The sequence below is a fragment of the Balaenoptera borealis genome (genome assembly GCF_965194805.1).
Source record: "Balaenoptera borealis genome assembly, chromosome: X".
Classification (NCBI taxonomy): domain Eukaryota; kingdom Metazoa; phylum Chordata; class Mammalia; order Artiodactyla; family Balaenopteridae; genus Balaenoptera; species Balaenoptera borealis.
This window is the reverse complement of record NC_138881.1, coordinates 32,126,501-32,152,477: the sequence shown is the minus strand read 5'-3', so window position 1 is coordinate 32,152,477 and position 25,977 is coordinate 32,126,501. Positions and strand designations below refer to the sequence as shown.

At 36.6% G+C, this 25,977-nt stretch overlaps 1 protein-coding gene and 1 long non-coding RNA gene across 2 annotated transcripts in view; both read right to left on the bottom strand.

Annotated features, from left to right (window-relative positions):
• The window catches only part of CFAP47 (cilia and flagella associated protein 47), a 431,032-nt gene extending 419,113 nt beyond the window's left edge, over nucleotides 1–11,919 (bottom strand). Inside the window, 3 exon segments of the mRNA XM_082377789.1 lie at nucleotides 1,743–1,858; nucleotides 5,245–5,396; nucleotides 9,129–11,919. Of these exon segments, the coding sequence (XP_082233915.1) occupies nucleotides 1,743–1,858; nucleotides 5,245–5,396; nucleotides 9,129–9,323 (463 nt within the window). The 5' untranslated portion in view covers nucleotides 9,324–11,919.
• A 2,897-nt stretch (nucleotides 11,920–14,816) lies between these two features.
• On the bottom strand, nucleotides 14,817–24,073 carry LOC309621213. The gene is made up of 2 exons (XR_014239827.1): nucleotides 20,797–24,073; nucleotides 14,817–19,980 (listed from the first exon to the last, which is right to left on the bottom strand). It is a non-coding gene; the product is annotated as an uncharacterized lncRNA (long non-coding RNA).
• Nucleotides 24,074–25,977: the final 1,904 nt, after the last annotated feature.

Here is a 25,977-nt window from a genome sequence, read left to right as displayed (position 1 = left end):
ATTAAGTAAAATAATATTAAATATTCAATTAAAATTAAAATTATATATTTTTTACTTATAGAGAGTTTTTATAAGTAATAAAACTGTACAATTTGGTGAGATTTTAGAATAAAGAGAGGATATGATCAAAACTTTAAAGGTTTTGGAATGGACAACAGTTAAGAGAGATTTTGGAAAGTAAAAGAATACAAATAAAATTCTCTCAATTACATATCACTGCTCTATAACCAGACAATCTGAAGGACCATACAGCCCACAGTCAATCACCATAAGAGAGTTCATCCTTAACACTGGAGTCAGACCACAAATGAGCCTAATATTCCACAGTCTGACAGGCATCAGAAATTCAGCCATTTAAAAACCAAAGCATGGGGCTTCCCTGGCGGCGCAGTGGTTGAGAATCTGCCTGCCAACGCAGGGGACACGGGTTCGAGCCCTGGTCTGGGAAGATCCCACATGCCGCGGAGCAACTGGGCCCGTGAGCCACAACTGCTGAGCCTGCGCGTCTGGAGCCTGTGCTCCGCAACAAGAGAGGCCGTGATAGTGAGAGGCCCGCGCACCGCGATGAAGAGCGGCCCCCGCTTGCCACAACTGGAGAAAGCCCTCGCACAGAAACGAAGACCCAACACAGCCAATAAATAAATAAATAAATAAATAATAAAAAAGTGTTTTAAAAAAAAAAACCAAAGCATGGAAAGTGAAATGAGTAACGTTCAGTGAGGAACAACTATCAGTTTTATTTGTTCATATCCCAGAACAAATCAGTAAAGTGACAGACTGCCTTTGTCTTAATAATTCCCACTGCTCATTCAAGCAACCCCGAAGAACGTCCTCACTTACTGTAAAACGGGTTTGGATTTAAGACCTGTTTTATGTATCCAACAAGCAGTCTCAGAGAGAAATGCCCTCCCTGTCTGGAGCTAGTCCTCATCTCAGCTTGGGGAAAATGTTAGTCTTATCATCCCAGATGCTGACCATCCAATCAAGTGAATGAAAGGATAAGTGATTTTATGCCTACAGTATATCATCAATGAAGAGTGTGCATACACACATGCGTGTGCACACACACACAAAGACACAGGCACACCTATGCCTTTATGGAAACTCTTAGGTCACAGTAAGAATGTCTAGAAATAATCCAGTATGGAGAAGAGAGAAGCACTTTTTCTTTCAACAAAATATTAGTAAGAGCCTTCTAGGGATCATCATGTTAATTCAAAGTTGAATATGATCGAGAAAAAACAAATATTTACTGAGTGCTTGTGGTAAGTCAAGTACCATATTACAACCTTAAGTATATACATAATTAACCACAGTATATTTTATTAGCCAGTTTATAAATGAGGAATCTGAAGTTCAATGTCCTTAAAGATACTTGCCCCAGATCACACAGCTAGTAAGGCACTGTGTCCTGATTCTATCTCTGGAAAGCTCTAAGGACTATGTCACTTCCACGACACCACCTTGCCTTCTATCCTCAGGGAGATCATCAGTCATCTGAGAGTCAGGTTGTGTTAATAACAATCATAAGGATGTAGCTTCATCTTTCCTGATATTGCCTATCAGTCTTTTACAGTCATCCTACTTAAGGACCTTCAGTTTTGAGCTTTTTCAAATAACATAATTTTTTTGGAGGGGTAGGGTGAATCAGAGAATCCATTAATTGCAGAAGGTATATATTTCAAACAGTACCAATTTTCTTCCAAAAGTGTAAGTTAATTTATATGGCAGAAAGTATTTACCTGGCACTCTGCCATGGTTAATGATATTAATCTCTTTACAATATACTTTACTATTGGCAACCAATGTCCCAAAATTAACTTCTGACTCAATTTCCAGTTGACAGGATAGAATCAATCTAGAAGAGGAGAAAAGAGGACCATATGATGAACTTTAACAACTATAACCTCATGGTTAAATCCACAGGGGGACATACATAGATATTTTTATCTTAACTCCTTAAAAGATATTTCAGTTTCCTTATAGGTCTGCTGGTGGCACATCTGTCAGTAAAACAAACTGTAAAATAAAGACACGAAAAAAAGATAATGAGCCACATTTTAAATAAAGAAATCAGACTTTATGCATAAGTACATGGTATGCCTTCCCAAGTACTCACCTTGAGAGGTTACTCACATATCTCAATATTTTTATAGCTCAAAATATATTTGGAACTCTGTTTTGGAATCTCCACCTAAGCCTATAATACATTCTTTTGCCCCCCCCCGACCCCAAAAGGGTGCAAGTTATCTGAACAAAGTAAACTAGCTTGGATGATGCCCAATCTGATGAAATAAAAGAAGCTGTGATACTATAAAATATCACTTGGGGACTAAAACAAGGTCTAAGAACAAAAGGATACAATTGACTTTCCATGTGTGTCTCTAATTTAAAGGACTCACTGTAGCGTGCCTGTAGCATATGTTTTCATAAGCGTTTTAAAAATCCATTCTAATCCTAAATACACATCTTATAATGATATACATATACATATATATCTGGATAATAATTTATAGTTTATAAAGCACCATTAAGTATATTATCCTGTTTGATATTAACAAATTTCCTGAAAGGTAGGTAAATATTACGGCTCCTAGGTTACAGATGAAAAGCCAAAGACTTAAAAAGCTTAAATGATTTATCTAAGGAATTATCTGGATATAACGTTAGGGAACTTAAACTTGAATCCATTTTGTTAGACTTCAAGTACATTACCTTAGAAACCTAACAACGATAACAACAGCATCAGTAATAAATATAGTAATAACTAATCTTTATTGAGTCCTAAGGTTATGTGCCAGACACATGAATTAAGTAATTTACTCCACTTAGGATACAACCTCCAAAGCATAAATGCATACATACATATAATCACATATACATACGAACACACCAAAATTCATAAATAAAAATACCTGAACAAAACATTCACAAATACTGCCTATACATTGGTGGTCTGGGCCTTCTTTCTGGGATCTGTGTTTATATGTGTTTGTGTATTACTGGATAGGTACAGACATTCCAGAGATCAGCCAGAAATGTCCTACTTATGCTGCATAGTCTAAGAAATACCCATGTTCTTCTCACAGAGATTGTAATTTTTTGACAGGAAAAGATCAATGACCTTGTACATCTCTTTACAATATATTTATATGTGTATACATAATTGCATTAATAGTTTACAGGATCTAAAAGAGTTACACAAACAATATAAGATGTGAAGCTGAACGTTTTTTCAAACTTTTTCTCTAGCTAGATGTGGAAAAGTATCTTAAGAAGAATTTCTTAAGAATCTTCACACATACACACACATATACATGTACATACATGCACATACATATATATGGTTTAACCTTAGCAGTAAGGGTGTGGTAAAATGGCAATATATAACAGTTTCTCTGGCTTTCCTACTGGTTTCTCTTCTCCTTGTATAAAAAACTTTTTCTGGCCCCATATGCACCACAACACGTCAAGACAGTTGACCTCTGAGGACAATAAAGGAGCCACCTATCAGAAGAAGTGCCTCTTGACTCCAAATGCTCTCTGCAAGATGAGTTACCAGTTGAACACTGACTAAGGATCAGAGTTGAAGGAAATTCTGGAGAGGGGAATGACCAACACACTAATGCCAAGTACCAGTGGTCTCCAAACTCGGGGATGCTCTGATAGCTAAATAAATACCTTCCAATGATGCAAAGGAGTAGCTTATTCCTTTCCTAACATGTCTCCTATGCAGAATGGGATGTTGTGCGAAAGCAGAACTTCTCAACAACACTGAGAACCCAAATAATTGCACATCTAAATTTAGTTTATGAAAATGAAAAAATGCAAGGGAAATTATAAAAAGACTTATATCTAATACCAATATTAATATTAAATATTAATATTCTAATATTAATTCTGCTGGTGCTGGACAGAGACAAAAGAATAACACCTATGGAATCATATTTTGCTGGGGAAAAGAAGGATCATGCATGTATGTATGTGAAAAAAAACACAAAAATTTTAACAGTAGCTCTAACAAGTAATTTTATAATGAACAGAACTATACTTATTTCAATATAAAATTAAAAGCACAATGTCCTGGTCAAATAAATTATTTGTATTAAAGTTAATCTGCAAACCAGTTACTTAGTTCTGTATTATATTCATTATGTCAGTCCATATTTTTCAGCCAATCTCAAAAAAACACCATTTTGATTTTTTTGAAGCCAAACATCTGTATTATTTAAAATTCTGTGAAGTAAATATGACAATAATTTAAAATTAAATTAAAATGTGAATATGGGTTCACAATAATTCATTTAGGAATACATCCATCATAAAAACAGAAAGTAGAAGGGTGGTTACCAGAGGCTGGAGGGTAGGAGAATTGGAGAGATACTGTTTAAGGGTACAAACTGGGAACTAGTAGATAAATAAGTCCCAGAGAGCTAACATACAGCATAGTGATCATAGGCAACAAAAATGTATTATAAACTTCAAAGCTGCTAACAGACTAGATCTTAATTGTTCCCACCACAGGAAAGAAATGATGACTATGTAATGTGATACTGGTGTTAGCCAACCCTATGGTAGTAATATATTGCAATATATAAATGTATCACATCAACATGTACACCTTCAACTTACACAATGTTATATGTCAATTGTATTTCAATTAAAAAAAAATAACATAGGATGAGAAGGAACAATCATTGAAGAGGTGTAGTAGCACGGAAATCAAGAGAATAAAGTGGCCCACAAAGGCAGTAATGGTTAATTGTGTCTAATGCTTCTGAGAAATGGAGTAAGATAAAGACAAAGGAGGTACCAACAGACTGGCAATATGCAAGAGCTACTTCACTGGAAAGCTGCGGAAAACAGCCCCTCTGGAGTTTGCTGGAGTGAGAATGGAAAGTAAGATTGTAGAGACAGCAAAAATAGCATTCTTTAATAAATCTTGCTATCAAAAGTTACAGAAAATATGGTGGAAATAAAATAGGGTGCGACTTCAAGGGGAAAAAAAGAAAACATGCAATTGTTGGACATTTTTTAATGATTTTAATTAAAAAATAACGGAAAACTAGTCTTCCATTTGTTTTGAACACTACAATTTGCTAAAAATTTGTTCTTTAAGTTCAGTTGTAAGGAAACTGTAGATACAAAAAGCCCTATTAGTCATAGAAAATACAAAATATTACTATGACCCTTAATATTTGAAGAGTGCTCAAAATATTAGCATGAAATATGAAGAATACATACCCAATTAGAGGGATCTCTACTGTTTTATTCCCTATTGAAATAAGAAGTTGGTCAAAAGTGTCTTCATTCTTATCAGGATGATATTCCACCATAGCTGTCGTCTGAAGGCCAGAAGCAAGTGCTTTATCCAGATTGGTCAAAATCAGTTTGAACTTCAGTGGGAGGAAAAAAAAATCAAATTATACATCTTAAGTCCTAATAAGAAAATAGTATGAGCAACTGTAGTTAGGAGTATACATTATTTCAAGAGATATATCAAGACATAGGCAATATTCCGGCCCTAAAGGCAAAGACTTAATGACCATATTTATACCTATCAGATTCTAGATGCTTCAGATATGCTTTTAATGGTACACAAACTGAAACTGAAAATGCAGTCAGTCAAGAAATATGTAAATGCTCATGGGCTCCTTTAGAAGTGTGAGGTACTAGAATACAGAAAAAAAGGGAAGAGCAATCTAATGTAAATGTTACTCAGTCTAAATACATACACAATATAAACATGCACACATACATACAATCATAAATACATACAGCATTTTATATACTTTCTACATAAGGACTTGGACTTCATAACTTGGAGGAAATATAAAAAGGAATAGACCAATGAGGAAAAAGAACTTTTGTTCTTGAAAAACATTTGCTAGACTCCAGGAAAAATCTGAAGGGGGAAAGAGAAGAACTGCTTTGTGTTGAGTACGTCTGGTAGGTGAAGCATTCGATGTCTATTAGCTCACTTAATACACTTCTACAGCCCTGTAAGGCTGATATTAAGGCTCCCAGTGTAGAGATGAGAAACTGGGACCTGTAGGTGCAATTAATACCTAAGGTCACTGTGTCAGTGAGGACTCAAAACACACATCTGTCTGACTCTAAAACTTAAGCTCTTTCCCCACAACTAGAAAGAATCTCCTGAATATATAATCTCTTTAAAGAAGCAGACTATATACCCCTTGAAAATTAAATAATGTAAGCCAGGGACTAATCAAGTGTCATATGAGTGATGCAGACATAAGTATCATGAAAATCCATGAGAGAACATGATTACTGTGGGCTAAGAAGGAGTACACTCAACACAGGCTTAGAGGATGGATGTAAAAGGTGGAGAAGAAGCAAGAAAGGTGCTCCCTATGGAGGCGGGAATATCTCAGGCACACGCAGAGAAAAGAATAAGCAAAATAATCTCTCAGCAGGCAGCTAATAAGCTAGCCTCGCTGGGCAAAGAGCTTCAATAAGTAACAATGGAGGTCAAGTTGAAATTAATTATTCAGGGCTTTTAATGTCAGACTGAGTCTAAGCAGGGCTTTCCAGCAATGAGAGATACAGAGAACCGGAGTGATGTGTTGATACCACTGGTCTGAAAGCATCATACTTCCAGCAAACAATGATTCTGACACCTCATAACTACCACAGCCCAACTCTCAACCCCCATCCATCACCAAACGGTAAGAAAACAAGGGATAGATTATTCCCCACATAGGTCTTTGGGTGCTGGAAGTCCACATAACAGGTTTGACCATCTTCCTTTAAAAAAGAAGGGCAACTAGTACTTCAGCAGCATGTGCCCGAACTACAAGTTTCTCAGCACTCTGAGTGGTCTGCAAAGGTCTGTAAGGCACCACCCCTTCTCTTAGGAGCTTATGAACTGACCATTGAGGTGAAAGTAACACTTACCAGGAGCCATCTGGATACAAGTCCAAACTATAATGAATGTCTGTAAATGCAATTAGTACCCAGTAGGGGAGAAATAATTTGGAGATAATATGAGAAGACTTGTTTCAGAAAATGAGAACTCACTTTGACCCTCAAAGATGGGTGGGATTTGGAAGGCGGTGATTCTTGCAGGAGGGAGGAATGAAAACATGGGTCAAAAGAAAAGGAAGTCTGAGCCATGGGGGTAAGAGGACAATTACAAGTAAGACTGGCCTGACAGAACCAAAGGCCACACGAGTCAGCAAAACACTGGAGATAAGGACTGTGTCTTAATTTTCTAACAGCAACCCACAGTAGGTGGCATTAGCGCTGCATATGGCACATAGTGGGTACTCAATACATAGGCAAGGCAGGATCTTGGAAAACGGGGTGGAAAACAAGCACTGCTGTGTGTTAAGAGAATCACTTCCTAAATAATTACAATAGTGATGATGACAATGCCCTTTACGTAGCGCCCTGTTTTTATTTTTTCTTTCTTCCTCCAAGACAGTTAATATACTTTTTGCTAATCTATCCCTTCCCTAATTCCCTTTATGCCTGTGAAGGACCAGGAGTGCATATCATGATCTTGCAACAGATACTGAACTCATGGCCTTGGCCTCTAACTAGTAAACCTGTCTGGCCATTCTCTTGCCAATGTCAAGACCTGTGGTCTAAATAAAAACCACAGTAAAACTAATTATATTATTTTTCTTCTGACTGCATAAAAACCATCCATACAAGTGTCTCCTGGACATACATAAAATAGTGTTTGCCCACATCTGGGATTTGCTGCCAGCTTGAGTTTTAAAAGAAAATATTTTCAGATATACATTCAATTGTTCAATAAATAGGTAGTGAGTTAATGAAATAATAAACTTTTCCCCTAATTTTACAGTGTCTGGAGTAATCAGGTACTTCTTGATTTAAAGAGTAGTTAATAGTCTCTGTGATATACAATTTTATTACAAAATAAACACATTACTGTTGTTAAAACATGTACATACAAAAATCAATAAAGAATGATTCCATTTATATGAAACTCAAGAACTGACAAAATTAATCTGGTTCATTACAAATTAGTATAGTGGTCACCTCCATGGGGTGATTACTCCACGTGCTATAGGGAACCTTCTGGAGTGCTGGAAATATTCTATGGTTTGATCCAAGTGGTGGCTACGTGGAGATATATGTATATAAAAATTCATCAAGGTTTACTTTCAAGATTTGTGCACTTTAGTGTAGGTAAATAGTACATCAATTTTCTAAGTGTAAAAAGTAGAACATAAAAGTCCTTTTTCTCATTGCCCTCCTAATCACTACCATACATTTATCTATATATATACAAACAAATATGTGTGATTTTAATTAAATCATAGATACCTTTCCATTTCTGTATCTAGAAGTCCAGCTGCATTCAATATCATTATCATTAGAACTATCCCACAAAAAAATGCAGTTATTCATCACTTACATATCAAAAATTCGTTTCACCTGTCCTATAACAGATGATCACAGTAAACTAATATCCATCCATTTACACAGATAATCTAAAATAACAGTGAGATAGAGATGAAGTTCTTGTCAACTTTTAAATCAGAAGATAGGGATAGCCTCTCAGAACATTAATTTTGCTGATTATTAGTACTAACTCCCTCATTAGTTTCTAAGTCTTATGAGGGCAGGACTCTCTCCATTTTACATCCCTAACACTTACTGCCTATTTTGTAGCAGGTTCTCAACAAATGTTTGTTAGAATACGAAATAATAAACCTTTCCACTATCCTACAGTATCTGGAGTAACAGGCACTTTATGATCCAAAGGGTAGTTAATAGAGAATCTGTTGTCATAATTCTATAGTATCATGAAGCATAGATTCTGGGCTGTTAAGAGGAGACAGACGTGAAATCCTCTTCCCTTCTTTCCAAACTCCCAATGAAGAAATTGGGAGGTTCCAGATCGACTTTTCTCCACCCTGTCTCCCAGCACCAAGCAGAAAGGAAAAAACATCAAAACAAAACAAAAAGGCCAGCACACTGAATCGCCGCTCCCCAGGAAGCTCAATCCTGCCCGCACCCCCCGCAGAAGCCGGGCTCCTACTCCTCAGGACAAAGCAGGTGCCCAGGTGGGTAGGCATTCTCGGACGGCGGCCCCCCTGAGGTCCTGCTCTGAACACCCCTGGTTGTGTTACCTGTGGCTTGACAGGCTCCTGAAACCGAATCTTCTGGCTGTATCGGCCTAGATTGTGCACGGTAATTGGGAGGCGGTAGACCCTCCCTGCCATCGCGTCCAGGAACTTCACTTCCGACGGGATCACCCGCAGCTGCATATCCTTCTTTGGGGTCTCCAAGTCCCGGGCCATGAGCGAGCTCCTCTCGGACTCCATAGCCGTGCTCTAGGTATCCCACAAACCTTTGCAGATTTGACCGATGACTAGCATGGACGCCGCCCAAGCTGCGTGAGTTGAAAACCTCAACCGAAGCTGCAGGCGTCTGGCGAAAGAACCCCAGGATCGCAGGTGTCGTCAGAGTAACCGGAAAACTTGCTTTGGTCGCCGAAATCCCAGAGGGATCTCACTTTGCCATTGGCTGGCAGGATTTTAAGATGTCACTGGCGGGCTGGGCACTTTCCTAGACCTCTCTTAAGATTAAGCTTAAAGAGCAGTGGAAGTAATGTGCCCGTGGGGTCTATCAAAGCAGCAACATATAACAGTAACGGAGGAATTCAATGGAAGCAGAGTCAGAGCCCCCTAGGTGTCCGGCTCAGTTACCTTTAGGCTAGCGTTTCTAAAAATCTAATAGCAATCCTCTGGGTCTTTTGTTAAAATGCAGAGTCTGTTCTCAGTAGATCTGGGGCAGGGCCTAAGAATCTGAAACACAGTCCCAGGTGATTCCAGTGCTGCAGGTCCAGGGACCACACACTGAGTAGAGAGGCTATAGGAACTTTAACTACTCTAGGTTAAGTTCCTACATTTGTGAAACAAGGTACTGCTCAGAAGACTGAGATCAGACATCTTCATAGCTAGATGAGCACCTTTCCAACAGGTCCAAATTCACACTGCCCAGTCCCTACTGTCTGTCATCATCCTTCATCTGCTGTGATGGTCCTTGGTTTCTAAGCATATTAGATGAGTGGTATTTCCCTGCCTTAAATTTGCCTCTTATCATAACTTTACAAGTTTCTTCCACTGACCTTTACTATCTGGAGCCAAGCACTGCAGAAATGGCTTTCCCCCTCCCTTGTTTTAAAAACTATATAGAATTCCCCACTCACATTAAAATTTGTATATAATTCGGTGCTTTCATTTCCTCCTTGCCATGGCACATGATTTTCACTCTGAGGGCACTAGCTTTTCCATCTGTTGGCCAAACAGTTACTCATCCTTCAAGACCTAAATATCCTTGTAGAAAACTTTCCCACAATTGTTTTACAAGATTCTCACAGTACCAAGATGATTGATAAGTTATTACTTTACTATAAAGTAACTATAAAGAGAAGCTTTAAAATTTCTTGGAATTGTTGTCGTCAATAGTTGAAAACAGTGGAAGTAGTGGTGGTAGACATTATTATTTGCAAATTCTTATGAAATGATTGATTAAAAGCATCTGCATCATTTTTTTGAAATTCTATATATTTGACTTAAGAAGTGGGAGATGTGAGTCACACCTGGATTTTTACGCTAATCACTACTATGATATCACAGTACAAACCCAGTGCATATCTTTGAGCCCCTATGCAGGACAATTTTACAGCACTGAGAGGACAACAGTGGCCCAAAGAACTTGACTGCCCATTCTGGGCAGTAGGCAATTTTGGGGTTCAAGTCTAGATTTCTGCGTAGATCCTAAAGATATAGTGATGCAAATCAAATGGAGAACAATATTGTTTCCCTGTCCTGTTCATACTCTCATCAACTGTGTCACATAGCTCTCTCCAAGTTCCCCAAGCCTAGAGCTCAATCCATTGCCCTTAGTAACTATAATTAAGCCTCCTTGATTTTTTACCTACTTTATCTACCTTAAATGTAAACTTAAGATGAAGTACTGTAACATTTGCATTACTTGTTTAACTCCAGAATGTCTTGTCCAATTTCCATTATCAAACAATGGCCATATAAAGGCATATTTTGGTGAACTGTAAGCTGTTTTTAGCCAAAATTTTCAACTATGCATGATTATATAGTTAGTTTAAGGCTGGACAAATAACATAACAACAAGAGATTTTTACATAACAGTAATTCAAAAGATAAATAGTACCTTATATATATCATTTTCTAATATCATTTTCTAATATAGCTTCATGGAGAATAATGCTCGTTACGTATCATGGATGAAATGTCTGTGCTCATCTTTGTTCAGATTTCCAAGGCAGCATGGTTGGCAGGGCTCCTGTATAAAAATCAAAGTAGGCATTCTGACTGGAATACTTTATATATTATAAACAAGGTTAAATTTTGTTCCTCATTATAATAAATGGTGAACTATACTATAATGGGGACTTGAATGTTAAGCAGAGACACGCTAAACGTCCACTGCAGACTTGCCATACTTCTACTCTGAATTAATTTAAGAGAAAAAACGTAACTCCTATCAATTACCTATAAATTTTGCCATGTGAAAAAGACATCAGAAGTCCTACTTCATACTTAACTGGTGGAAACTCTAATGGTGGGTAGAGTTTCTGAAAACTAAGGAAGGGGTAACAATGAGGAAGCAAGCGAAATGATCCCTAGTACAATTTTTGGATGTTTACTTCTAGACATGTTTAAGGGACTGAAAAAGTTGACGACAAAGGGAAAAAGGGAAAACAGTGGATATTACTTTCACGATTTAAAATCTTCAAAAGTTCAAATTATTTTTGGAAAAGAGTCTGAGTGAAGTCCAGGAAAATCTATTACAGTGGTTAGAGTACTGACTTAGAAACAGGAGTTATTGAAAGAGGGTAAAAAGAACTTCTTTAAGCAGAAGAGTATTAGAAGTGTGGTAACCATCGTGTTTATAAAATAATTTAAAAGTGGATAGTATAAAATGAAATTCACTAAGATTACATAGGATTAAAAGTTCTTCCAGATAATGAAGAGCCATGCCAATAAGAATAGATTGATGAGACTAATGTCTGGATATAGTAGAATAGCATGAACTGGATGGCAGTAACATAAACTAACAGAAAAATTATCCATTATTTTCACAAGGCATTTAGTGAATGATAGAAAGCCACCACCTGACCCAGGTCAAAGGACACAAGTTTCTCTATCATTAACAACAAGTGTGTCTTACTACACACAGACATCATTGCAGATTGCTAATTGTGCCTTGGTATCCATTTTCCTTTTCTTTAGTGGTAGAATTTTTATATATACATACGGCTGTACACGTTAAGACTACATTTTCTACATTTTACAGCCTCCTTTCCTGCTGAATATGGCCATGCAAATAAGTTCTGAGTATGAGTAGAACTGACGTGCACTGCTTCTAAATTATTCCCTTAAAGTAGTGCCTTAAAATCAAGGGAGATGCCTTCTCCTTCCTCTTATCCTGCTTTTCTGGCTCAGTGTAAATATGACAGTGGTTCATCTGATCACTTTAAGGTAAATATACTAAGTAGATAGAAGAAGCCTGGGCCCTGAAATTGGATAGCAAAGCCACCAACCCAGCTGGGATTTTTATTTGCGAGACAGTTAAAACTAAATCTTGTTTAATCCACTACTGGTTTGAGTCCCTTTAGAATAGCTGAACCTAATCAATACAGACAACAACACAGGGCAGGAACTCAGAAGGACATGTTCCCATGAAGAGGACCAGTTTCAATAACACTATGCTAGTAGACAGAGCTTTGTAACTTTTGCAAAACCTTGTTTTAGCCATCTAAAACTCCTACCAACCCTTCTCACCACCAAACTGCTGTGGTGACTCTGCCTTTGCCCCTCATGCTTACTGGGCACAAATACCTGGTGTCAAATAATACCTTTGCTTTCTGAGTAATTGCAGGTTACTGAGTGAAACAATGAATTAAAAGTCAATTACCAAGTATAATACATCTCAGCAGAACAGGCCTCACTTGGCGGTAACAGGATAGTCACTACTGCATTATCTCACCCTCCTTCAGGACCATCTCCCATCCTACCTGAAGTGATGTTGATCAATCTCAAGAAAGATTCAGCAGAGTTGGATAAGGACATCTAAAGGAATCAAGGAGAAGACAAACAATCTAAAATAAAACAATCTAAAATCATGAATTTCCAGTATGAAAATATGAAGGGTTAGGAAAGAACTTGGCTGAATTTATAATATATTTTTGCTTTTTAATACTTTTTAATGCTTTCTGCTTTATGGCTTCAGGATTTTAAAAAGTATTCTTATTGGCTCTTAGAAAAGCCTTCCTTATACACAAGTTCTTCCATGGTTTCTTCTGGCATTTTATTGTTTTGTTTACAACATCTACATCTTATATCCATATGAAGTTTATCCTGGTATAAAAGTTAGATATCAATCCAGAAAACCCCAACATCACTTATTGAATAATTTCCAATAAGAATTTCAAAATATGGTCCCTCAAAAGTTTTATTTAGTGCTGGGTTAGCTGCAGTTAACAACTAAACATAAATTCTCTCAATAGCACTTTCCCTTGTTTTTATCCTGGGAATTTCCTGTTGAGATTCAGTACTTCTATCAAATACATTATCACTTTTGTACACTGATTTATCTATTTTTTTCTCTTCCATTTGTATTCATAATTGCATTTCTGTTATCATTTAGTATATCTAGGAAACTGCTTGAATTTTTTTATTAATAATAATTACTATTATTTTAATTATTTTCCACTCTTTTTTCACAGTTTCAACATACTCTGCATTTTTGCCCATTCCCTTTGTCCTACAGTTTCAATTCCATTTTCGTCATTTCTCCCTTTAAGTTTATGCTTTTGCTGAAGTAAAAACTGCCATTTCTTTCTGTCCTTTTATTTGAGTTCAACCACATAACACCAGGGCTTTAGACAGGGCTAGTCTCATAGTATAGGCTTTGTATCAAATTTTATTGGGCTATAAGATATTGATGTTTACTGAAGTATAAAATGTAACCACCATCAAATCAGGACCTGATAAATGTGACTAGTTGACGGCTGAAATCAATGTGAAAAAAAGTCCCAAAGGGGTGATTATTAAAGGTATTGTTCATCAAATGATTTAAGATTCTTTCATTCCTCAACTCATTTATATCTCTATATGTACTTTATTTTACTGTTTGACCCCAGTGAATCCCAAAACCCCTTTGGTATTACTTATTTGAAATAGAATTTTAAAAAATCTGTTTCCAAAGGGCTTATGAGGCTGGCAAAATGAATGAGAACATTTAAAAAACCCATTCTGTAACCAAAGGGGAGGAAAAACCTGTAAAACAGGTAATGAAAAAATCTTTTCAATTACTGGTTCTAAAAGAAATATGTATCTATGTATATATGATTTGATATATTCATTTTCAGTATGCTTTCCTTATCTATAAATTTATAAATAGCTGATTTTTCATAATAAACAGCAAGTCTCTAAAAGGGCACTTTTGAGGGACTTCCCTGGTGGTCCAGTGGCTAAGACTCCGTGCTCCCAGTGCAGGGGGCCCGGGTTCGATCCCTGGTCAGGGAACTAGATCCCACATGCCGCAACTAAGAGGTCACATGCCACAACTAAAAGATCCCACATGCCACAACAAAGATCCCGCAGGCCACAACTAAGACCCAGCGCAGCCAAATAAATAAATATTAAAAATACGTATAAATAAAAGGACACTTTTGAGACTAAAGTCTGCCAGGAATTCCAGCAATTACAACTTTGGGGCAGGCATGGGGAGGTGATGGTGAGAAAAGGAAGTTCTGTTCCTGTTAAACAGTTGGAGAAAATATAACTTGTAGTGTATCCAATTCCATCATATAAGTCAATGTTGTATAAACTACCTTTTTCAACCCTGTAAGCATATAGCAGAAACTCTCTCCTCTGTCCTCCCACCCCCATGAAGGAGCTTTTCAAAGTTTTCTTATTTTGTCTCTCCTTCCTCATCTCCCCAACCCTCCCACTCCCCCTTCTCCTCATTACCCTTTCTTTTTTAGCTTAACCTTCAATAATCTCTCTTGCAACCAGATTTACGTGCAGTTTTCACAATTGACAGACATTTCTTTTATATTAATAAAATAAAAAAAGAAATTATGATACCAAGACTTTCTTGATGTAATGTGAAGGGATCCTATGATACATGTTAAGTAAAATAATTTTAAAATTTCTGATAAGAGAAAAGCTGCTGGAAAAAGAGAAAAAGAGAAAGAAATGTTTCTGGGTTCAGAAGTTTTAAAATTCAGTTCTCACTCAATCTCCAGTGTTCAACAGAAACATATGTGTGTGTGTATGTGTTGCATGTACATATGTTCACACACAAAGAGAAAGAGAATAGGGGGGAGGAGAGGGAGTCGAATTACCCACTGACAAGAATGTTTTTATTCAGGGTATCACATCTCAAAGTGACTTACTGATAGTACTTTCTATGTGTGCCACAATATGAAAACAGATTGGAAAGCTTCTTTGCAGGGAATTTTGAACCAGTGAAATAATCCTTCTTCAAACTGAGATGTTAATTTCTTTATTTAGTGATAGGAATTAGGTGGATCTGCCCCTCCTAAAATGGAATTTTTCCCCTAAAATCAGTCCTTTACCTGAAAAATTTTGTTCATTATTGAGAAATTTGTATGTGTGTGTGTGTGCTCTTATCCAAGTATTAGATTAGAGATAAAGATATTTGAGTAGCGCATTTCAAAGTATGGTCCATGGAAGGGCCTCAGTCCATGAACATTTTGTTCCTGGTCCATGATAAGTACAGAAATTGAAAGGAAGAGTTTAGCCACATTAATAGCAATTTGATATTATCAGACCTCATGTTCTCTCTCCTCATGATGAAGGGAATCTTCTGACAAGTTATTTCACTTCATTTGCCACAGGACATCATGTTCTGAACTGTTGATGTTCCGCACATGGTTTCATTTAAGGCTGAATAAGCCAGATTTTTGGAAATGCGTTGCTGATCATTGTGACTGACCTGGTCAACCCATGAATGGGCCAAGCCACATCCCATGGAAGAGTGAGATGTACTTAAACATTTATAATCCTAGCATAGAGGAGGAGGTGAGTTCTGACAGCAGACAGGGAAGAATTTACATCTTTCTGTAGGGCCAAAGAACAGATAGACCTGGCCTCCCACATGGGTGAGGCTGCCTGGAGAATCCCATGTGTGAGAACAGAGCCACCACCCTGTGTGAAGACCTGATGGAATGAGGCTGAAGCTTAAGAACAAAACCGGTTCTTGGGGCCCTGAAAGTGGCTTCTTTAAGAAAACAGGAAAGCAATCTCCCCTAACAATAAAGCTTCAGTAGAGTCTAGTTAAAAACACAGCCTGGATCTCCTTTGTGCTGCTGGGAATTAATTTATCTGGAACTAAACTTCAGTCTTCACGTACCCATAGGGGGTTCATTCCAACTGGTATCCATTCTGATTGATTGGTAACCTTTCTGTACACAGTTAAATATTCCAAATATCACCTATGGCAACGTTCCTCCTTAAGATCTTCAGAGTAGGTACAGCACACACCAGCTGTTCTCTCTTGAAGAGTTATACTCAACCTTGACAAGAAGAATGGAAGCAAGACCTTAGGAAAAGAAACTAAGAGATTGTTTGGGAGCACAAGAGGCAGTATACTTGTCAATTCTGAAAAAAAGCTGGAGAAGAGATACTTTTACGGGAAATTGTCGTAGCTTAGGTTCTTACTCCACGTTCAACAAGTGGCTATGTTCTGGGAACTGGGTTCTTTTTGGGGGGTGTGTGTGTATGCATGCACATGCACTAAGATAATTTTGATATAAATTTTCATTGGTTTCATTGGTTCCATTATTCTTTAAAAAGAGTATATATGTCATGTCATATGTCTTTGGCTAATGATTCTCCTGAGATTCCCAGATCGCCCTCCCTTCACCTCCTCTGTCCCCTTATGGAAGTTTTCAGCCATAGACATAAACTTAAAGGCCTATAGAACCAGGGTCTTCTCAGACCCTAAATTCACATCTAGGGAATAAGTAAGGTGATTACCCACAACATTTTAATAAGTCTGATTTCAGTGGAATGAAAGAGTTATTCCACTTAAATGTCCATTGTTTTGGGAGGACATGGAAGAGAGTTCACTAAATTCTTTTAATTCTTATTTAATGAGATGTTGCAGATGGACGCAATCAGTTGAGGAAAATAGTGTTCTTGGCAATTCACTGATAAATATAGTCCAAATGCAATCTACATAAATGAGAAATAAATACTGTCTCTTTCTAAGGCTAGCACCGTATGAAAGCCAGCTTTTTCAACTGGAATTTGACCCCAATTTGTAGGTGGGTAATGGGATAAGCACTCAACCAGGAGGTCCCAATAACTGACTGTATACCTTAATAATTGCCACCAATTATTGAATGAAATTTTAAATTTTATTTCATTTAACAAATATTTATATGGTACCTACTGTACATCAGACATTTATTTAAGTGCTTTATGAAAAAATAATTATTTTACTCTTCCATAAAACCCCATAGAAGTACTGTTATTATCCCTATATTACAGAAGAGGAAACTGAGGCACAAAGAGTTTAAATACATTGCTCCAGGTCACACTGTTAGTAAGTAGCAAAGCCAGGATTTGTAGCTGGATGGTATGGCTCTAGACTTTGTTCTCCACAATCACTACATTATGCTGCCTATCATAGGATAACCACTATGTCAGAGTAGAGAAGGAGCATCCTATTAAAATCTCATAAATCATGCTATGTAGGTAGCTAGCCACTTAGCCTATGAATAAGACCAGTTGGAGAGATCAATATATTCTTATACGTTATAAATATATACACTATAATATGCATTCATAATATGTTTTTAAGTATATTCTCAATACATATATCAATACATAGTCTTAATACATATTCTTATGCATTAAAATATGTATTATACTACTCTTGATCACTTAACATGATTATAACAGCCTTTGTTCCTACTTAGATATTTTAAGGTTTTAATATATTAAAGCTCAAGCCCACCAAACTATGGTCAGAAATAGTGCTCAAATCTTACTGACCTTTTTCTACATTTTCCTGCCTTGAATTACATGTTATGTATGTCTTATTGTGTTGGACAGAGGTCATAAAATGTAATACATGCAATTTTTGACCACTATTTATGATATACAATAGGCTTACTTGATGCTTGTTAAGATAACATATTGTAGTAATATGTTATTATTACTTATTATGTTTTATACTTATTAACATGAGTAACCTAAGCCATTTATTTTATACACACAAATCCAGGTTAAGAATTTATCTTCCCTTCTCTAACTACTTTTGAATAAAATATTTGTCTGCGCTTACCATGACCTAACCAGGTGAAAGTTATGAAAGCCCTTGGAATTTAGCCCTACTCAGTACCTGAGCAAAAGTAGCCAACATTGTTATTTGCTTACCCAATAGTTATTAATTGATAACAAACTTCTTCATTGTTAAATTTTTATTTGCTTAAAAAAAAAAAAAAAAAAGAATTAGATGAAGAGTTGCTTGGGGATAAAGTTCCCAAGCCCTAGTAAATGACTGATGATTGGTCATAGACTGTGCAACTATGACAAACATATTCTTTAGATCATCAATTCTCCAGTCTGCCTTGCATCTAGGCTTGACCTATGAGACCAGTTTGAGTTAATACCATTTAAGAGTAAATCTGGAAGAAATATAGAGGCCTCTGGGAAAGTTTTGCTTATGAAAGGGTCAAATTTGACTGGCACCACCCCCCTTCCTCATCCTTCCTGCCTTAAGATGGGGTACAGTGGCTGAAGATGCAATAGCCATCTTTCAGCCACGAGTCAACAAGCATAAAGAAAAAAGATGAATACACTAAGTATGGGAGAGCAGAAAGATAGAAATTGCATGAATCTTTGATGGAATAGTTTAGCAGATGAATCAATGCCAGCATGGCCTACTCCAGAGTTCATGCTCCTTGAGAAAACCCACACTTGTTTAAGACCCTGTTTGTATGGATTTCTGTTACTTATATCAGAAAACATATGCAATCAATACCACCAAAGAGATCCCAGGCACTCAATATATTGAATTTAATTACCCAACTAATAAAATGGTAACCAACCAGCTATGTCCCTAGCTCATTCACTACCTTCATCCCATTCTACACACATCCCAAGATCACCACTATGCATAATAGATGGCAATAGCATCTCATCAACAACTTGTCATTCATTAATTCAAAAATATATATTTAATGTTACTGAACACTTTCTATGTGCCTGATACTCTGCTAAACAGTTGTGAAAAAAATGTTCAGAAGCAGGCTAGGAACATTCTCACCCTAACAAAACTTTACAGTCTAGTGTGGGAGAAAGATTCTAATTACATATTATCATAAAATAAATACATGATATAAGTCTAATGAAGAAGAGGTACGTGTTGCTACAAGACCATAAATTAAGGAGATTTAACTAGTCAAAGAAATCACAAAGGCTGTCCTGAAGAGCTGATGTTTTCCTGAAAGCTAAAGAATGAATAAATAAGTTCATAAGAGATACAGGCCTATAATTTTCTTTCTTATGGTGTCTTTCTCTAGTTTTTGGTATCAGATTAACGCTGACCTCATAGAATGAGTTGAGAAGAATTCCCTCCTCTTCAATTTGTGGAAAGAGTTCTTGCATAATTGGTATTATTGATATTGGTTTTATTTCTTCTTTAAAGGTTTCAGAATTCACCAGGGAAGTGATGTTAACCTGGGGTTTTCATTGTGGGAAGCTTTTTAACTACAAATTCCATTAATTTACTAGATATAGGGTTATTCGGGTTATATTTTTCTTGTGTGAACTTTGGTAGTTTCTGTCTTTCAGGAACTTATAGAATCATATAAGTTATTGAGTTTATTAGCATAAAGTTGTTTATAATAACTCCTTATCATTTTAATATCTGTAGAGTTTGTAGTGATGCCACCTTTCTCATTCTTTTTTTTTTTTTTTTTTAAACATCTTTATTGAAGTATAATTGCCTTACAATGGTGTGTTAGCTTCTGCTTTATAACAAAGTTAATCAGTTATACATATACAATATGTTCCCATATCTCTTCCCTCTTGCATCTCCCTCCCTCCCACCCTCCCCATCCCACCCCTCTAGGTGGTCACAAAGCACCAAGCTGATCTCCCTGTGCTATGCGGCTGCTTCCCACTAGCTATCTATTTTACATTTGGCAGTGTATATATGTCCATGACACTCTCTCACCCTGTCACATCTCACCCCACCCCCTCCCCATATCCTCAAGTCCATTCTCTAGTAGGTCTGTGTCTTTATTCCCGTCTTGCCACTAGGTTCTTCATGGCTTTTTTTCCCCTTAGATTCCGTATATATGTGTTAGCATACTGTATTTGTTTTTCTCTTTCTGACTTACTTCACTCTGTATGACAGACTCTAACTCCATCCACCTCATTACAAATACCTCCATTTCATTTCTTTTTATGGCTGAGTAATATTCCATTGTATATATGTGCCACATCTTCTTTATCCATTCATCTGTCGATGGACATTTAGGTTGCTTCCATGTCCTGGCTATTGTAAATAGAGCTGCAATGAACATTTTGGTACATGACTCTTTTTGAACTATGGTTTTCTCAGGGTATACGCCCAGTAGTGGGATTGCTGGATCGTATGGTAGTTCTATTTGTAGTTTTTTAAGGAACCTCCATACTGTTCTCCACAGTGGCTGTATCAATTTACATTCCCACCAACAGTGCAGGAGAGTTCCCTTTCCTCGACCTTTCTCATTCTTGACATTGGAAATTTGTGTCTCTTCTATTTTTCTGATCAGCCTGGACACAAATTTATCATTTTTCTTGAGCATCTCAAATAACCAGCTTTTAGTTTCACTGGTTTTCTCTATTTTTTTTCTGTTTTAAATTTCATTGATTTCTGTTCTGATATTATTTCCTTTCTTCTGCTTACTTTATGATTCATTAGCTTTTATTTTTCTAGTTTCTTAAAGTGGAAGCTGAAGACATTGATTTGAGACATTTTTTTTCTTTTCTAATATAGGAATTCAATAAGCTTCCCACTAAATATGGCTTTAGCTGCATCACACAAGTATAATACATTCTTTTTTTCATTTTCATAAAGGTCAAAATACTAATTTCTCTTTTGATTTCTTCTTTGATACATGGATTATGTATATTACTTAGTTTTCAAATAATTGGAGATTTTCAAGACTTTTTGTTTTTGATTTCTAACAATTTTATGGTGGTCAGAGGACATACTTTGTATGAATGGAATCCTTTAAATTGAATAAAACTTGCTTTATGACCCATAATATGGCCTATCTTGGTAAATATTTCATGTGCACATGAAGAAAAATGAGCAATCTGCTGTTGGGTAGATTGTTCTATAAATGTCAATTAGCACAAGCTGGCTGATAGCACTCCTCAGGGCTTCTATATCCTTATCAATTTTCTGCCTACATGGTCTATCAATTATTGGCCAAGAGGTATTAAAATGTTCACCTATAATTGTTGATTTGGAGAAAGATGGGGAGTAAAGTGAATATTGTCATTACTCCCAAAAATACATTTCCTTCTACCCCACTGTGTCACGGTATAAAAATCACATGGTTTGGAAGGGATTGAACCTATCCAAGGCTCTAAGAGCAGACAGTGATTGGTGAAAGCCAATCAGGATTGTTCTGCTTCCTTGCCAAAGTGACTGATTCAGATATCCCAAGGAAAGTCAATTAATCTGTGATATTCTCCTAGTTGACAAGATTGGTTCAGTACTCTATTTGGGTCATTAAGGTTCAACTAGTGGTTTGCTGAGGGCCTCTTGGAATTCAATGTCTATGCTATTCGAAAGAATTACCAGAAGGGATCATTGCTCTTCCCTTTTGGATGTTGTGGTGGGTGGATGTGATGACTGGAACTGCTCTAGACATTTTGTCACCAAGAAGAAAGGCATTCTAAAGATGCAACTGACATCATGAAGCTGGGGCTGAAATAAGTTACACATATTTATTGCAATCTTTGATCTACTGAATCAAATAAAAAAATAGGTCTATATTATAGCTGGTCAATAATGTCCTTTGTTTAATTTTGCTTGCATTGAATTTTCTGATACTTGGAATTGAATGTGTCCTGGTTTAGGAGGGTAGTGGTAGCATCATTCAGCTTTAACATATTATACGTTTAAAACCTGGATAAAATACTTTGAAAACCGTTAATATTGGAGAAAAAATATTTAACAAAAATTTTGGTAAAATAAAACAGGCCAACAAAATATGATCTATTGATTTGTCTAAATCTAGGGATTTACAAGATTTAGATCTCCTGACCCTGACCCGTATTCAGGCATAAGACTGAATATTTATTTCCAGAGGAGTATAAAACAGAGACTTCCCAACTGAGGGGCACCTGGCATTGTTGAGGGCAGAGTACTATACTAAAAAGAGTGTTAAAAGTTCTCAGTCCTCTTACCTCATTTGGATATCATGGCAGCAAGCTTATAAAAGCTGGAAGGAATCTGACTACTCCAAGGGGAAATACTGCCATTGGGCATTGCCTTTGAGTACAGCATTTCCCTAAGAAAACACTCTTACTAGACTGCCATTCTGGAAAGCTCACAATTTACAATATTCATCTATGTGTACAGAAATTTCAGCATTTTAGTACCTCACTCTTAAATATGAGCAAGTAGTCAAGGCTCTCCTATAATCATTTTAAAAGTGCTAACATTACAGAGACCAAAGACATAAGGCATAAACAACTTAAAGGAAAGAGAGACCATACTGGATGATAAAATCTTAAGAACAGAGAAAAGATTATTTATATCTTCAGAAAGATAATAGAGAATATTATAGCCATGACTTAAGAACAGGATGCTATAAATAGAATGAATGGAAGTTGAAAATATGAACATAGATATGAGAAATTCGATAGAAAATCTGGAAGACAAAATTGGAAAAAAAATCTCTTAGATGTCAATAAGCTTTGTATTAAATGACCAGATATTACATATTTTAGGCCTGCAAGGCATATGGTCTCTGTTGGAGCTCAACTCTGCAGTTATAACAAAATGGATGTGGCTGGGTTCCCATAAAACTTTACTTAGAAAAATGGGTGGCTAACCCATGGACCGCAGTTTGCTAATCTTTAACCTAGAAGATACTTTCAAAAGCCTAAGGGATGGAAAAAAAAGGGCAGAAAAACACAATAAGATTAGAAGACATCCATATGTCCAATGGCCACATAGTAGGTGTTCCAAGAAGGGAAAAACAAAACAAAAAAGGCCATAATCAAAGGCATATTCAAGACGATTTTATGGAATTTAGGGATATGATTTTCCTGATTGAAAGGTTTCATTATTTCTCAACACCATGGATCCAAACACATCTATGACTAGGTAAAAATGTGGAAATTTCAAAGAAAAGGAGTAAAGAGAAAATTCCAAGAGTTTCCGAAGCAGGTGGTGGTGGGGGAAAGTACACAAGCAAAGAACAAGAAATCAAAATGGCTTTGGTCTTCTTCTGCAGAATACTGAATACTAGAAAATGCTGCAGCAACGGCTTCAAGATTTAAGAGATAATTATATATGAAATTAAACTACTGATTAAATGTGTGGGTAAACTGACAGTATTTTCTGTCAATCAAGGCCTTAACTTTACCTCACAGGCCCTTTTCCCAGGAAACCAACTAAGAGATTACGTTCTACTCAAACAAGGCCAAGGAAAACAAAAATAGTATTTAGGAAATAAGGCATCCAACTTAAGAGTGGTGATAGAAAACCTCAGGGAGATGATAGATATGCAACAAACCTAGCAAGGATCCACTGAAGATTGAAGGTCAGAGGGCAACAGAACAGATGTCTCCAAGAAGAGTGAATGAATAGAATGCTTGATGAGTTTTAATGTGTTGAGAAATTATTTAAACAACTAGGGGAGGTTTGGGAGGAATACATTAGTGAAAAACACATAGAAGCAAAATAAAAACATAAAAATAACATTAATTACTTGGAAAAATGAAAAGCTTAGTATGAAAATGAAAATTAAAATATTACTTAAGGGCTTCCCTGGTGGCACAGTGGTTAAGAATCTGCCTGCCAATGCAGGGGACACGGGTTCGAGCCCTGGTCTGGGAGGATCCCACATGCCGCGGAGCAACTAAGCCCGTGAGCCACAACTACTGAGCCTGCGCGTCTAGAGCCTGTGCTCCGCAACAGGAGAGGCCGCGACAGTGAGAGGCCCGCGCACCGCGATGAAGAGTGGCCCCCGCTCGCTGCAACTGGAGAAAGCCCTTGCACAGAAACGAAGACCCAACACAGCCAAAAATAAAAAATATAAAATAAATTAATTAATTAAAAAAAAACAATATTACTTAAAAGTGATTATTATTTACTGAGATATAATAATACAAAAGAAGAATATTGATCCAAACAAAATTACAATATAACTATATCAGGAAAATGGCGTATGTATGTGCTGGTGAGCTGGTTGATGAGATTACTAAATCATCACCTTCTAAAATAAAAAATAATGACAACACAAAATGCTGGTGAGAATAGAGCAACTGAATCATTCATAAATTTCTGGTGGGAATATAAAATAGTACAGCCACTCTGTAGAACAGTTTGGCATTTTCTTATTAAACTAAACATGTAACTACCATATGACCAACAAATTGCATTCATAGGCATTCATCCTAGAGAAATGCAAACTTAGGCTCACACAATAACTGAATGTTCATACTAGCATTATTCATAATAGTTAGAAACAGTCCAGATGCCTTCAACAGGCAAATAAACTCTGATATATCCATACTGTGGAATACTACTTAACAGTGAAAAGAAACAAACTATTGATACACACAACAACTTGGGAAAAATCTTCAGAGGATTATGGTAAGTGAAATAAATCCATTCTAAAAGGTTACATAGTATATGTAACCTTTATATAACATGTTTAAAGTGATAACAGGAATAGAGGGCATATCAGTGGTTAGGTATGGGATAAGGCAGAAGAGAGCTGGGTGTGATTCTAAAAGGGCAAGAGGAGGGATCCTTGTGGTGTTGGAACTGTTCAATATCTTGACTGTAGTGGTAGATACATGAACCTACACAGGTGATAGAATTATACAGAACTGAATACACACACACACATACACACACAAATGAATATGGGTAAAACTGGCAATCTGAATAAAATCAATGCCTTATATCAATGTCAACATGCTGGATATGATATTATAGTTTTGCAAAATGTTACCATTGAGGAAAACTAGGAAAATATTACACAGACATCTCTGTATTATTTCTTACAATTGCATGTGACTCTACAAATCTCTTAACACAAAATTTAAATTTTAAATAAAATTTAAACAAAATAGAATTTTAAATAAATGCAAATAAGTAAAAGTTTTATGGAATTCCCTACCCCACCCCAAAATGTTACCATTGGGATATCTGGATAAAGTGTACATGAGATCTAAAAACAAAATACAGAAACTCAATGCGTTTGTTTACAATACTTTGTATGGCGAGTGTCACACTTTTACTCAAAATTCTAAATCGTTCCATTTTTTGTTGTGCATTTAGAGGGAGATTTACTTCATGTATAAGAGTGTAATTCAGCCAGACAGTGAGAAGAACATATAAAATCCTGCAGAGACAGCACACCCTGTGAGAATTTGCTCACTAAATTTGTGCCAGTGAGGCAAATTGATTATCTGGTTTCTAGTCGTTTCAGATATCCTTCCCTATATTTATAGCTAGCTGTAAGTTGTCTGTTGTTTTCTTGTGGAAATGTAAATAGCCAGTGGGTGCTCTCTTGCTTGACCTGTGTAGCAGGAAAATGACACATCAGCAATAAAGGACTTGATTTATTTCTCGTTGTAACCTTCCATTTCCTACGCTGCATCAGGTTTGGGTACAATGAAAAGGACTGGTGGACAACTGCAGTTGTAT